At 40.2% G+C, this 15,525-nt stretch overlaps 1 protein-coding gene across 2 annotated transcripts in view; it reads left to right on the top strand.

Annotated features, from left to right (window-relative positions):
- klf12b (Kruppel like factor 12b) overlaps positions 1-15,525 on the top strand; it is a 56,443-nt gene that overhangs the window by 38,898 nt on the left and 2,020 nt on the right. For both annotated transcript variants that reach the window (XM_077537254.1, XM_077537253.1), the window contains exons 4-6: positions 3,301-3,436; positions 11,935-12,092; positions 13,536-15,525. The exon at positions 13,536-15,525 is cut by the window's right edge and continues 2,020 nt beyond it. In XM_077537254.1, coding sequence (XP_077393380.1) covers positions 3,301-3,436; positions 11,935-12,092; positions 13,536-13,717 — 476 coding nt within the window. In that variant the 3' untranslated portion in view covers positions 13,718-15,525. The remainder of the gene's footprint in view (positions 1-3,300; positions 3,437-11,934; positions 12,093-13,535) is intronic.

Here is a 15,525-nt window from a genome sequence, read left to right as displayed (position 1 = left end):
CCGATGACAGCCACACAACAGGGTGCAGTGATGCAAGTCGTATGAAAAGCTTTCAACATTGATACAAAAACACTTTGCCCACACCCACATCCACACGCCCACAAGCAAGCGCGCACACGCATGCACAGGTCGGCCATCCTCTTTAAGAGAGGGCGGATACACTTCCTTTTCACTGCTGCCTCCCTGTCTCCGGCAGCAGGTTGCCATGGAAACAGGGCATGACTGGAAACAACAGGAGAGAGGGAAAGAAAGGAAAGAAATGTGGTGATCTGCCCACCTCTCCAGCACTCCTCCTTTGTGTCCCTCGCTCAAAATACACCCCCCCTCCTCCCCCCGACATCGCATTTCTAGCTAATTACACTCCCTAATTGCAGGCTTTCTATAGGCCAGGCGAGATGGTGACCCCCTCCCTACCCTAGCCCCCCTCTTCAGATTGTACAAGTAAAAAGCTTTAAAAGCAGTCACGACTGCTTTATTTGCTGCTCTTATTATGGGCCATAATGGCTCCATTGCCATCGAAAAGGACCCTTGATAGCTTTGAAATTCATATAGGAGAGCCTCAATGGACAATATGTTCTCTATTGACTGGATATCTTTGTACGGGCTTCTTTCTGAATGAATTATAATCAATATTTAATCACTATTCTGTGGTTCATTCTGAAGGTGAAGAGCAACAGCTTGAGAAAACGAAAGATGCCAGTTGACATTAAAGTTCAAAACATCTTGTCCTCATGGGAAAAATGTTTCTAACGTCTCAACATTCCCATCATACATTAGTATAAAGAGAAATTTACTATGTTAAATAATAAAACAGTTCTTTTTACATGCTAACTTTAGCTCTGACTTGAAAATAAAAAGGCAAAATCAGTCTGTTTTAATTCCTGTGGTGAGTTGCTTAAAGGCAGCTGTCATGCCATAATTAATCACCATGTGCATGATTGACTTAAGACAAATAAACGCATCCCTCAAAGGGACACCTCTCGTTTTCCCCATCACAAAGTTAAAAGGGTGGCAAGTGCAATTAAGTCTGTTTATAGCCGCAGTTGTTTGCACATGTAAAGTGTAGTCATGTTGAGCCATGGTGAACTCTGTTGCTAACCAAAACAGCAGCACCTACCGACACACAAAATCAGCCTCTCAGATGAATTTGAGTATGGACACTTAAGTATTGTAACCGAATTCCTTGTGCAGTATTAAATGGATACTTGACTCACTGAGCAAATTCTAGCAGTAAAAGTTCATGTTTTGTCCAGAATTAATTTGCTAACTATTATTTTTAGGTACAATTAACACCATTAAAACATTTTCCCACTTTCTGTTAACTGAAGATGACATCACCTTGCTGAGGAAGTAGGTAACAACCAATCATGGCTCACTTGTTTTTTGGTTTTGGTCAGCAAACTGAGCCATGATTGGTTGTTGCCTACGTCCTCAGCACAGGTGATGTCATCTGCAATTGATAGCAAGTGGAACAATTAGCTTTTAAAGGCAAGAATTGTTCATGAAAAATAATGAAACTATTATATTAATTAAAAACAAAATATTATCTTCTTAGTGTTGAAAATGGCTCAATGATGAAGTATCCCTTTAAAGATGATCTTGTGTTAAATGCTTAGACAACGTAGCATCCAGTACACTTTTGTGGGGGAATGTGACTTAGTCTCCATAATAGCACTTTATGTAATTGTTTTGAAATTAATTTAACATTAACTTAACATAAAATTAGTGCTGTCAAACGATTAAAATTTTTAATCTGATTAATCACACTTTTTAATTTTGATTAATCACGATTAATCAGCTAAATTACTTGCGTATTCGTGTAATATAAAATAAATACAAAATACTGTAATATTTTGACACTAACGCATTTTATTATCTGAATGTCATTTGCAAACATTGATTAAATGCATGTACGCAATTGCATGCATGCGTGTATTGCTCAAAAAATAACAGCATCATATCAATTGGTTGCAATTCAGCAATTATTAATTAATTAAACGTAAATTACTTTTGTTTTTTCTAAAGTCCCGTCGGGGTGTTTTTTAAAGCGAAATTTACCACCGAGCACACCAACCGGAGTCACCGCACTCATTTTGGAACAACAGGCGTAGGAAATGCCGTGCATTGACCTCAGTCATCACTGACCTGCGCAGCCTTCAATGTAACCATCCACGGTTGCGTTCAAGGCTCAAGTGCGGTCCAAAAAAATAGTGCAATTAATATGCGTTAATTCGGGATTAATGCAACATTTTTATCTGATTAATTAATCTATTAACGGTTTAACTCTGACAGCCCTACATAAAATGTAAAGTAGTCTAATATTGTGTAACATTATTGTACTTTAATAAGCCCCACCCATGCCCACCTTGCAGGAAATATGCTATGTTGTTAATTGTAAACGCTCTATATAAACAGAAAATAAAGATGAGAGGTTTTTTTTTGTTTTTGGATGTGGGGTGGGGGCGGGGGAGGGAGGGGCATTGCAAATGTGAAAACACGCACAGAAGGTGGGTACCAATGGAGATGTACAATGTGGTGTGCCTTCCAAATTTGGAATATTTGGACTTGGCAGAGGTCGGTGCTCAGTGTAGATGTAGCTTCGTACACAATGGCCTTGCACATCATGCCAAATTAATGTTTCTTTGGTGGATGTGCATGCGACACTAGATTTCAGATGATCTGGAACAGCGGACAATCAACAGTCTTAAAACAGCTCCGGTCATTAGCATTGAAATGATTTTCATATTTCTATTCATTCCAGGGTGAGTTCAACGCTGCTAAACAAGCCAATGCACTCATCATTATTTAACTTTTTTTTTTTTTGCACGGTCTCGTTATCGATCAGAAGCTGGCTGTGCCATTACCTCGTGTCGGACCACCATTGTAACACTGGAAATATGCTGCCAGAAAAGCTCAGCTTGTGTTGGGTTTGACCAGCGACTGCTATATTAGCCTAGTGGGACTACATTTCCCATGATTGGTAAACATGGAAGCAGGAAGTAGTTCTAGTTCTGGTGTGTTGAAAAAACACCTACAAGCGATTAGATGCGAATGAGTGACAACACAAATGTAATTGTGAAACTAAATAGGAAGGAATGTAACAGTTAAAGTCCCTTTTAATTGGTTTATATAAGTTGCTATGACAACTCTATGATTGACATACACCTGGCAAAAAAATGACACACCAGGATGGGACCTGCGTAGCAGCGGGACAAAGCAATAGGGTTGGCGAAATCCACCAGTACACTGAACACAAATATTCACCACCACCTTCTTCATGGTCGCGTCTCATCCTCACAGCGCACGCGGAACACAACGGCCTGTCGCCGCGTCACATCAAGAGTGACAGCGATGACGACGACCTGCCAAACGTGACGTTGGACAGCGTCAACGAGACCGGCTCTACTGCACTGTCTATAGCCCGTGCTGTACAAGAGTGAGTATTAGTCTCTTTTACATATGTTTAAGCGCCATGCTGGGGTTTTTTTTGCATTCAGTTTAGTTTAGCTTTATTTGGGAGAATTTTGTCATAAATGTGTCTTTTGAGGTATTTACTAATGTCTGCACGTGTATTGACAATGAACAACCAGTCACATGATAATGAGTTAGTGGAATATGAGTTAAGCGGCAAAATCCAGAAGTATCTAATATCAGAATGCCACTTGCTGTCGAGTGAAAATGACATCACAGCTGCTGTCGATTGAAAATGACATCACAGTTGCTCAGGTCTCATGTAACAACCAATCACAGCAGCTTCAGAAAATGGTGAGCAACAACTTGCGACTTGAGTTGCTCAAACACAATTTGTGGTGACAGATAGTCGTCCATTGCTGGAGCTCTCCATGCAAGCCGGCGAGACTTCCTTGTTCGTCGATGCTCTCACTCGACCATTCAAAGGTAGTTTGCAACGGCGGAGCCCAACCCACGATATGGTTAGGACTGCCCCCTCATTTGAATAACATTTCGTCCTGACAGAGCGTCTGCAGCATGAAATGAATAAATGTGAGAGCAGAGCGGTTTTATTTATTGATGAATATTTAATTATATTTATTTTTTTGTATTTAGTCTACGTTTATTTTTTTAAATTTTTTTTTATTTCTTTAATCTTGTTTTTTATTTTTGTATTTATTTGTAAATTTAGTTTTTATTTCCATTTACAAGTCTGCCTCAGAAAATTTGAATATTGTTGTAAAGTCCATTGTTTTCTGTAATGCAATTAAATAAGAAAAAATGCCATCCATTCTGGATTCATTACAAATCAGCTGAAATATTGCAAGCCTTTTATTGTTTTAATATTGCTGACTATGTCTTTTTTTTTTTTTACTTGGTCTGGGGAAATATTCTAATAGATAGAATAGGATAGAGATAGGATGTTTGAGTTTTCGTAAGCTGTAAGCCATAATCAGCAATATTAAAATAATAAAAGGCTTGCATTATTCCAGTTGATTTGTAATGAATCCAGAATGTATGGCATTTTTATTTATTGAATTGCATTACACAAAATAATGGACTTTATCACAATATTCAAATTTTCTGAGACTTTTTGTACTTAATTTTTGAATTATATTTTTTATATCCATTTTTTATTTTTGCTTTTAGTCATTTATTTATTTATTTATTCATTTATTTACAGTGATACCTCAGCTCACGAACATAATTGGTTCCCAGAAAGTGTGTGTAAGATGAAAGGTTTGTCTTCCGAACATTTATTTCCCATAAGAAACCATTAAAATGAGAATAATCCGTTCCCAGGTCCGTATAAAACATAATTTTCTACTAAATAAGCCTTAAAACTACACAAAAATATACCTTATTTTATGTATTATAAATGTGCTATTGTATTGTAATTAAAGAAATAAACTGTACTTTATAATAAAGTCGTTTTATTTACCTTTGTGATGGTAGTTCTTAAGTATGGTAGCAATGGTAGACTTACTTCATTCGCGAGAGTTTCACCGAGTGTTTTTGGAACTGTTGCCGCTCATTCGCACTTTCATGCTCACCGGAGTGGAGGAGGCGTGTCCCTTGGTGAACAAGGAAGTGGAGCACTTTAGCGAGTCAACAAAAAGTGAGCACCGCCAACTACTTTCACTTCTTTCCTGGGACTAAACAGCCGTGGCACGATTTTCTCCTTTATTGAGGTACGTGATAGCACTTTCGCTTTTTTTAGTGGCGCGAACTCCATTGACTACAATGCAAACGCGCCGCCGAATCGCCGTCCCTCGCTTTTGGTGAGAACGTAGCATTAGGCTTAACACTAGCCTGTGGTGGGGTCTTTTTCAGTCCCATAATAGCAAAAGTACACTCAATATGGTCCAAAATGTCTATCAAACACAAACCACGTCCGCACTCAAAGAAAGGGGGTGACGAACTGGGACGCTGTGAGCGTGCGTCAGCTTCTCGTGGCCGCCACCGTGGTGCTGTTCGACCGCGTGGTTTGGTTCGTCCGCCGAAAACTAGTTCGTCAGCAGAGACTATATACTCGCGAATTTAATGTTCTTGAGGCGAAAAGTTCGTGAGCTTAAGCGTTCGTCAGCGGTGGTTTTACTGTATTTGGTAGTTTTGGTCCTCCATAAAAAGGTAAGTACAGATAAACTACTCCTGACATCGACTAATATCACTTTGTAGATGTCATTACTAATAGAGAGCCATGAAATAGTTAGCTACCGAATCAATTTCAACTTTGTTGCTAAATAAAAACATACATCCATCCATCCATCCATCCATCCATTTTCTTGACCGCTTATTCCTCACAAGGGTCGCGGGGGGTGCTGGCGCCTATCCCAGCTGGCTTTGGGCAGTAGGCGGGGGACACCCTGGACTGGTTGCCAGCCAATCACAGGGCACACAGAAACGAACAACCACCCACACTCACAAGCACACTTAGGGACAATTCGGAGCTCCCAATCAACCTGCCATGCATGTCTTTGGAATGTGGGAGGAGACCGGAGTACCCGGAGAAGACCCACGCGGGCATGGGGAGAACATGCAAACTCCACCCAGGAAGGCCGGAGCCTGGACTCGAACCCGAGTCCTCAGAACTGGGAGGCGGACGTGCTAACCACTCTACACCGTGCCGTGCATGTAAATAGCTTTTCAGATGAGATCCAGTGCAGACTCCTACCGCATGTTGTAAACAAGTTTCCTGTACCAGGCGACAATTAGCGCTTCAGTGGGCTTTGACATCTGGTTGCTCTGCAATTTTGCCCATCTATTTTTGAAGTAGCTCTCTTGAATTGCGCAGGTGTAGCTAACGCCATAGCCTGGTGACAGTTTTAAAAGGTCTATGAACTTAAATGAGAATGTCAATTACAAGGACAGGTTGACCTTTCCACAAGTTGACCTAAAAGTCAGACCTTGACCATCTCCCTGGAAGTGCTTTTCCACACTGGCCTTGGACGTGATGCGTTGCCGCGCAACTACATATACGGTCTTGCATGGCGGGCATACTTTACGGCCTCCGGGCATGGCGAGCCTCAGCAGTGCCAGCCCATCTGTGTTGAATGAAAAGACTCGCCTCTTGAGCGGATGACAGCTCCGACGCTCTCCTGATGGCGAGCAGGAAGTCGGGACCCCGCCCCCCTCCTTTACTGTTGGACGCAGAGCCAGAACGGCCGCCTGGCCAGACTCAAGTTCATGCCCATCGGGTGGTTATTTAGTCTGACTGCGAGGAAAGTATTCCCAGACCGTGCTAATCTTTCTCATGTGGAAACATGATGCTACTAAATCACTTCTGGGCTTGGGAATTGCACAATAACCATCCACTGATTGTTGATTCACTCTCAACTCGGACAGCTCACTGCAATTCAGATTCATTCACATTCAGATAAAATTGCCAGCTTAGTGGTAATGTTTGAAGACGGACGCGCGCGCACACACACACGCACAAACATGGCACTGGGTAATTCAGAGGAGAACAGAGTTTGGCAGGCATTTCCGTGCCCAAGCGTCCAGCCAGGCTGTTGCCCCCTTACTCTCTCCTTCCCATCAGTAGACCTCAGGTGTCCAAGTGCCCCCGCTGTACGTCAACACATGTTCCAGCGCCGTGCACAGCCGCTTCCACATGGAGGTCAACTCTTTGTCCACGCAGGAACACGACAGACTTAAAAAAAACAAACAAACACGTCCGTCTCGAGTTAAATGCAGAGGTTGACACGACGCGTGTGCCTGTGTTGACATACGGAGCGCTCCATTGTGAGGTTGAAAGAAAGGGTGCACTCGCAAGCATCATGCAGAGCATCACAGAGGAGAGGTGTAAGGGCACAGTTTTCATTTCAGGGATCCATATATTAATATGATTGAAATGAGAGAGGAGAGTTGTATGTATGATGGGTGTGTACGTGTATGTGTGCAGAGTAGGTTTCTTCAGGAACCTTCTCCATATTCATGCGTTTCCCAGGGGAACAGTGGATCGGCTATTGTTGGAGGACGGCAGTTGAAAAGAGAACACGGAGGCTAGAAGGAGTGTGTGTGTGTGTGTGTGGGGGGGGTGCGCTTGTGTGTGTGTCAGAGAGACTCCCTCCAGTTGGGAGTAGCAAAGACCCCCAAAAGTCTTTATAACGTGCATCATTAATTTTTGGCATTAGGTTGCAGCTGACATTGGGTGAGAAGTGGGGTACACCCTGGACTGGCCGCCAGACAATCGCAGGGCACCGATAGAAAAATAAATGTTCAAAAATCTATACTTTTGGTCAGTCAGGTTTATGGATTATTGACTAGGGATAGACCGATTATCTGCACCGATATTTAGCATGTTGACAAATATCGGCATCGTCCATTTTACAAATCTGAAGGCCGATAAAGCTGGAATCTCACCGAGCACTGAATGCATGCGAACGTAGCAAATTTTGTGTATTTATCAGGATTTGTAAGATGTTCAGACACTTTTTACTTGTTGCAAAGATATTTCAAGCATATTCAGATAATTTGTCACTGTCTGCGAAAATCTTTTGTATCCTGCCGAAAACCCAAAATTAGATACATTTAATTTTGCATACATTCGTCACTGCTGACATTGGGAAGTCCAATATATATATATATATATATATATATATATATATATATATATATATATATATATATATATATATATGTATATATATATATATATATATATATATATATATATATATATATATATATATATATATATATATATGTATGTACAGTTATACTGTATAGTTGTACTAACATTGTACAGTTCACACTTTTTTTTTTTTTTCTTGCGCTTTGTTTGATAATATAGTTATGTTGATGTGCAAATGTAGAGTTTTATTCTAGACGGTATCAGTTAATATTAAGGGGCTTAATGAATGCAAGGCATGTGGTGCCTCTGGTTATACTGTCCTCATGGTCGACACATCACTCTGGCTTGTTTCTCAAGACGTGGCGGAGCCCGAGTGCAACGTGTAGGTGGCAGGAGTGCGGCAGTGCTTGGAGTCATATCCTCTGACGGGTACCACAATGGCCGACGGGAGGCCACCCAGGGCACACTTTCTCACGTCCTTTCCTGTTTTCTCTGTAAAGCCGCAATTAGATGCAGCGTGAGAACCCCATCCGTTAGCATGACCCGCTTTCCTTTTCGCCAAACACACAGATGCTATTGTGTTCAGAAAGCAGGATCCAGACCACCCCTTTCGGGCGACACAAATTGCGTTTACGCACACATTTTGATCCGACTCGGGAGAAAGCAAAAAGAGAGGAACTTGAACAGAGGTCAGCAATGTTTAAAATGCTTCAAAGTGCTACTTCCTTTTTCCCCTAGACACACAAATAAACAGAGGTTTGGAGGCAACGTGGCTGGCTTTGCCTCAGCACCAACTGATCGTCACACCCCAGTGACGTTACGATAAGATCAAAGCTTATGCAAAGTAATGGATTCATGAGCTAATAGATCACTTTGTAGGTATAAAAGCATGATTTTGCTCCAATTAGTTTTTATGTATAATGTGTTTGGATTTTAAGTCCCTCCTTTCTGCAGCGGCTCTTCATGAAGACCTTGAATATTAACTGTATACAAATTACATCTATTACACGTTGAGTGTTTTAACAAGTGTCATGTTTGTTTCTTAAATTCAATCTATTAAATGACAGTAATGATGGTAAAAAACAACACAAGTACAGACGTTCATTTTATTGTGTAATTCTTTATTTAGGAAGCTGTAATCAGAAATGTCTAAATTATACAGTAATTCATTTTTCTCTGACCTGTACTACATTAATGGTTGAAAAACTCACCTATTGGTGTGTTTTTTTGCTCATTCTGAGATGCCCTAAAATGCCATCAAAATTCTGTTTAATAGGTACTTGGTCCAAGGAAGTATGTTGACGTGATAAATCTCGACTAAAAGACAGAGAGGGAGAAGTTTAGCCTTCGTTGTTCCAGAGACTCTTCACCACATGCACTTTTTGGAATTCAAAAATCTTTTTCAAGGTTGATGTTGTTAACAGGGGCGTGTTGGCCATCAGGAAGTTCGGGAGAAGTCCCGCACGGCTGGTCCATTCCATGCTGAAATGGTTTGGCCACGCACAAGCCAAGGCCGGTAGTGGAATACCATGCGGCTGTTTGAATGCGCTTGAGTCTTGACCTGGGAGAGTCAATTTCCTATTAGTATTTTGGGTCAACTAATTCTACACATGAAATGAAATATTAATATTTTTCATAAGATTTTGCCCATTGAAAGAAAAAAATAATAAAAATGTATATAAAATTAGATAAATAATTGTGGGAATGCTGAAGCAACAACTCCCACATACTTCCAATTTACATTGTTCAAATTTCAACTAGCTTAAAAAATTCATGCCTGCCGGGGTATATATATCGTCTGATTCTACATTACTTACCATATTTGCACTATTTAACATTTAATATAAACTTTTCCCCATTCATTTTTAATGGGACAGACATTTAACTTTTTCCAAGTATCACTTTCCACGCCCACTTCCTTACGTATAACTTATCATCATTACCAGGTGTCTGATACTGCTTGGTGGCACAACGCATTGTCCAGCAACCAGGAGGTTATAATTTCATACAGTAATTTATCTCTCAATTGGCTTCATAAGCAATCCACATGCATTCTAATCTTAGCATTCAGCTATTAGCATTCAGCTTTCAGCATTCCCACGCAATTTCTCTTAGTCTAGTTTTATATATCCATCCATCCATTGTCTGAACCGCTTGTTCCTCACAAAGGTCGCGGGGGCTACTGGAGCCTATCTCAGCTGGCTTTGGGCAGTAGGCGGGGGACACCCTGGACTGGTTGCCAGCCAATCGCAGGGCACAGAGAGACGAACAACCATCCACACTCACAAGCACACCTAGGGACAATTCAGAGCGCCCAATTAACCTGCCATGCATGTCTTGGAATGTGGGAGGAGACCGGAGTACCCGGAAAAGACCCACGCAAGCACGGGGAGAACATGCAAACTCCACCCAGGAAGGCCGGAGCCTGGACTCGAACCCAAGGCCTCAGAACAGGGAGGCGGATGTGCTAACCACTCACATACTGTGCCGCCCTAGTTTTATACAATAATCTAAAATACATATTTTGTGTAAAATATAACATGTGTAAATGACCATATAAACATAACACTCAAAATATTTCACAATATATTCATATTGTGCAGCTGAATGTAGAGCGCGAAAGGCTTGAGAATTCTTGAGAATTTCCTTTGCAGCTTCACTTTGGCAACAGGCCAAGTACAACAGGTGTTTGCAGCATTCTCTTTTGCTTGTCGGTGTGCACCATTTTTTTTTTTTTTTTGAGAATTTGAAAAAAATGATGGTAAAAGACGCAGGGGAAACAGGAAGTGGTGTTGCTGCGGTGGCGACAGTCCTTTGGGTGAACTGTCTGGCGCACAAACCCACCCCGTGAAACTTCCTCTCTCATGCTTCCTCATTTGGCCCTTTAAATGCACATTGAAATGCAATATGTATGGCAAGGCAAATGCTGTCATAGGACAATGTGGCCCTCCTCATCAATGTGCTGCAAAAATTGTGATTATTCTTTATCACCAATTAAGCCACGTGAATTTGAGACAGTTCAAGTGCATCGTCACAATGATTTTACTGTAATTGAGATGAACAATAATCAGCATTTAATAGTGTGCTATTCCAACCACTTTATAAATTATAATTGAATCTCATAAAGAAAAGCGTCATTCATGCTACCATCTAGCATCTAACAGGGGGTTGACACTCGATGTTTGTTGTCAAGCATGCATGTGAATTAAGACTAAAACAATAATAATTACTCTAAATCAAGGAAACTATTTTTTATTACATGTTGTGGGGCGTCCAACTATATAAAGAAGACACATAGTCCGGCTCGAGTCCTAACACAACTTTTACATCACAGTGATAAACGGTAACAGATGACATTGTCAAAGTGATATTGACCACTCGTGTGTGGAAATGCCACAATTATGGACGACGGAATTAGGTAGGCAGTTGTTAACCTCAAATGACTAGATGGAGAAATAAAACACGTTGATGGATGGTAGTCAGTATGGGAGAAATGAAAAGAGCAGCCCTTGTCTACTTTTATTACAGTGCAGGCTTATACTGCCACCTGCTGGCGTAATTGCACATTAAACATTAAATCCATGTTCTTTCTATCTATCTATCTATCTATCTATCTATCTATCTATCTATCTCTATCTATCTATCTATCTATCTATCTATCTATCTATCTATCTGTCCAATATCTGTACATAGTATATTTACCTAATATTTGATACTTTAAATCACAAACTATTTATTGTAAACCATCTAAAAGTATGTTTTTCCCCCCACTTCTTTAATAAACACTTTGCTCTTTTATTTATTTATTTATTTATTTATTTTTTGTGATCCTCAAATCCTTTAAAATGTCAATCAGTTACGGGATAGTAAAAAATATGTCACCGTCTTTGCCTCTGCTTTTGTTACAGTTCAATGTCACCGTTCAGTATTGACAGCATACGGCGCCCCCGGAGGTCGGAGTCGCCCGATTCCAAAAAACGGAGAATCCACCGGTGCGACTTTGAAGGCTGCAATAAGGTTTACACCAAAAGTTCCCATTTAAAAGCACATCGGAGGACGCACACAGGTCAGTGGCCTTCAAACGATGTACACCCACCCGTCGAATGCGATCCCATTCAAGAGCTGCGTCAAAATGTTTTCTGTTTTTAAATATCACTCTCTTCCTTCATCTTATTGACAATTCCGAACTTCCGGTTATTTGTGATATTTCCGCAATGTGCCGAAAACTATTGTATTGCTTTTGCCTGTGACTATCATACAAACCAGGCAGATTGTGATTGTAGTCAATTGACATTTCATCACATTTTGAAATCAAAATAATATAATCTAATGTCCAATGCTTTTCAATGGACGGAGAGAGTCATTTCACCGAGTTAAGACCGCCATTTTGAGTTGTGACGTAAGCTCGAAATTGTCAATTGAGCTACATGAAAATTAAAAGCTGTCATTACCATGTGATGTTGAAAGTAGGACATGTTAACATTCTTTGACTGTTGTATAAGTAATATGAATTACAAATACCAAGCTCCCCAAAAATTACACCCATTTTCAAGTGTAAGAAGTTAACAATCATTCCAGATTAAAACAAATTAAAATAATATAAACCTTGGTAACAGCTAATGATGCCGCCTAGCAGCTAGCTATTTGGTGGGTAGCTTGCGAGAGGCTAGCGCTAGCAGTTAACATTAGTGGACAATAAAATAAATGTGCAAGACAGTGTTTAAGGTGTGAAAACTAAGAATTTGGCGGTTTTCTAAAGTAATTTGACATATTTTGTGACCACAAAAAAAAAACACACATTGCTGTTCAATTTATCGTATTACTCTGAGCAGCTGTCAAGCTAGCTCGTTGCTCGTGTTAGCAACCGATTAGCACTCGACTTTACTGTGTGGACATTTCAAAATACCGGTACACCTAATTACAACATTGCACTTTGCTACTTCATTTATTCACTTATTTTCAATCTAGGGGTTGGTGGTGCTAGTGGTTAAAATTAGACTAGCAAAATGTTAAATTAGATGTTTTGATGCTACCAAGCTAAAATGAGCTGCTATATTGAAGACACATAGAAAATTCTACCCTAAATCAACAGTATTGGCCATTCCTAAAATTATTTTCTTATATTTTGTAATATTAATCTACCAATATTTGTATGTACAATGAATGCCCAATGTTAGCAGGGATTAGGGACCAAGTGCCAAAATTGAATAGCAAAAATTCTTAGTAATGGATTTCTCCCGACACTAGAGGGTCAGGCAGTCAGTGTAGTTTAGTTCAGCAACACTGCACGACAACCACCTAATAAAAAATATATTAAATAAATAAATAAATAAAAATAAAAAATACAAAAAAAGTTAAATCAATTACTCTCTGACAGCTTCGACCAAAAAAAATGAATATTTAAAAAGTGCATTTTAGGATGATGCAGCTATTCTAAGAAAACACTATAAGGTGCTAAGTTTGTTGATATTTTTGTTAGAGTGTGTGTGTTTCTGTGTGTTCCTATTAGGAGAAAAGCCTTACAAATGCACGTGGGACGGCTGCACGTGGAAGTTCGCCCGCTCAGACGAGCTGACCCGCCACTACCGGAAGCACACGGGCGTCAAACCCTTCAAGTGCGCGGACTGCGACCGCAGCTTCTCGCGCTCGGACCACTTAGCCCTTCACCGGCGTCGACACATGCTGGTGTGAGAAATGATCAGCCCGAAAGGAAGGAACCAACACGTGCAGGGGAGCCGGATCTCCCTGGGAAATGTTCTTCAGCTGGTCTGGACACTTGAGAGGAAGATGGCGGGGCGGAAGAAAGAAAACAGGGTCAAATGTGAGGATCCTCTCGGAAGGAACAGACAGTCAGGATCTTTTATTGTCTTTTACAGCACTGTTTGGAAGTTTTGTAACATGGACTCGGACGGGGGGAGAGCGCGCAATTGTCGGAATATTTTTTGTCTTTATAATGTGAAAGAGCTCAGAGTGTGGATTTTCTTTCTTGTCCCCCTTTTTTTTTTTTTTTTTTTTTTTAATGATGCTGGCTCACAGATCTGGATTGGCAGCAGAGGGCGCCACTTGATCACGGATGATTTCCTCTGGCCTTCTTTCAATGCACCATCGCAAGCTCATTGACACAAAAGCCTCTTTTTGGGGCTGTGGGCTCATTCTGAAATATCATTTAACAAAAACAAAATCTGGAGCCTCTTTGTTGGATTTTTGTGCTGTGATGAAGCAATCAGATCAAGTGCAATCTTAACGGTTAGTCTACAACAGTATATGTATAGAATAAAATTTTTTTCCTTTAAATCATCTTTTTCCTATCAGGGGCCACTTTAGTCCTCTGAGGGCCATACTTAATTTGTGAAAAAATACCATCGGACAAATGTTTATTATTATTATGTATTATGAGCCGTTTGTGGGTTAATTGTTTTTCGGGGGGCCTTTTTTTTTTTTTTTTTTTTTTTTTTCCCCCAAGGTTTCATCACTTGCTTTAAACACTTCAGCAACATCATGTACAGAGAACTTTGCAACAATCACAAAAAGGACTCTGCTTTCCTTACTTCTTCTCTCAGCTGGTTTTGGAATTTGTGTTTTTTTTTGTGTGTTAGTTTTTTTGCACAGCAGCACTTGACTCTAAAATGGCTGGTGTTACAAAGATGGCGGCAAACACACACACAGAAGAGCAATACATTTGTGAAAAGAGCTTGTCCAGGTGATTGATGTCTTTTTTCTTTTTTTTTTGCTCCCGTCTGCACAAAATTTAGCTGCCTTGAATGTCACCAACTACAAATTATGAGAACTTCCGTTAGTTTGCATTTTGTTACAACATTGCTCATTTGCATATATGATATGGACAAAAGCATTGGGAACATATAACAGAAAGTGGAATCTCAAAATTATCTACATAGGATATAATGGTAATAGAATTAGTCTGTCTAGGATCACATGACGCCTTCCTTTAGTGTTGGGCTGTGCATTTGGTACCTGTTGGCCCTTAAGTAGGGATTTATCCTACTTAATCTGCCTCTGAATACCACCATTATCACTTCACAAAAACAAAAAGTCATCAGTAAATATCTAGCGCAGTTCAGTATCAACATATTTTAATAAATAAAACACACCATACGCGAGATGTATTCATTTGTCGAAGCTGTAACATGTTTTGTTCTGATCAGTTGGGCAGAGAGAGGCAGAAAAATGCTAACGTCATTGAGGGCCAGTGGTACCTGTGGGGATGGGTTTAAAATCTGATTGATGAATATATTGCGAATATAGTTTAAGACATCCAGCACTACAAATTCTGAACGTTTTGGGTAGATTAGCTGCCAAAACAAATGCTATGCTAACGCTACGTTGATGGAACCAACATGAGAATTAAAGTTGAAAACGTGGGTCAGACTTCTCTAAAAACAAATCTACGAATGATGAAATTAGATTGAATTTTGATGTCAATGATGTAAACAAGACGTTAACAGTCAATTACAGGTAAAAATGTGTATCGCAGAAACATT

This window comes from Festucalex cinctus, chromosome 11 (genome assembly GCF_051991245.1).
Source record: "Festucalex cinctus isolate MCC-2025b chromosome 11, RoL_Fcin_1.0, whole genome shotgun sequence".
NCBI lineage: Eukaryota > Metazoa > Chordata > Actinopteri > Syngnathiformes > Syngnathidae > Festucalex > Festucalex cinctus.
This window is presented reverse-complemented; position numbering and strand designations above follow the sequence as displayed.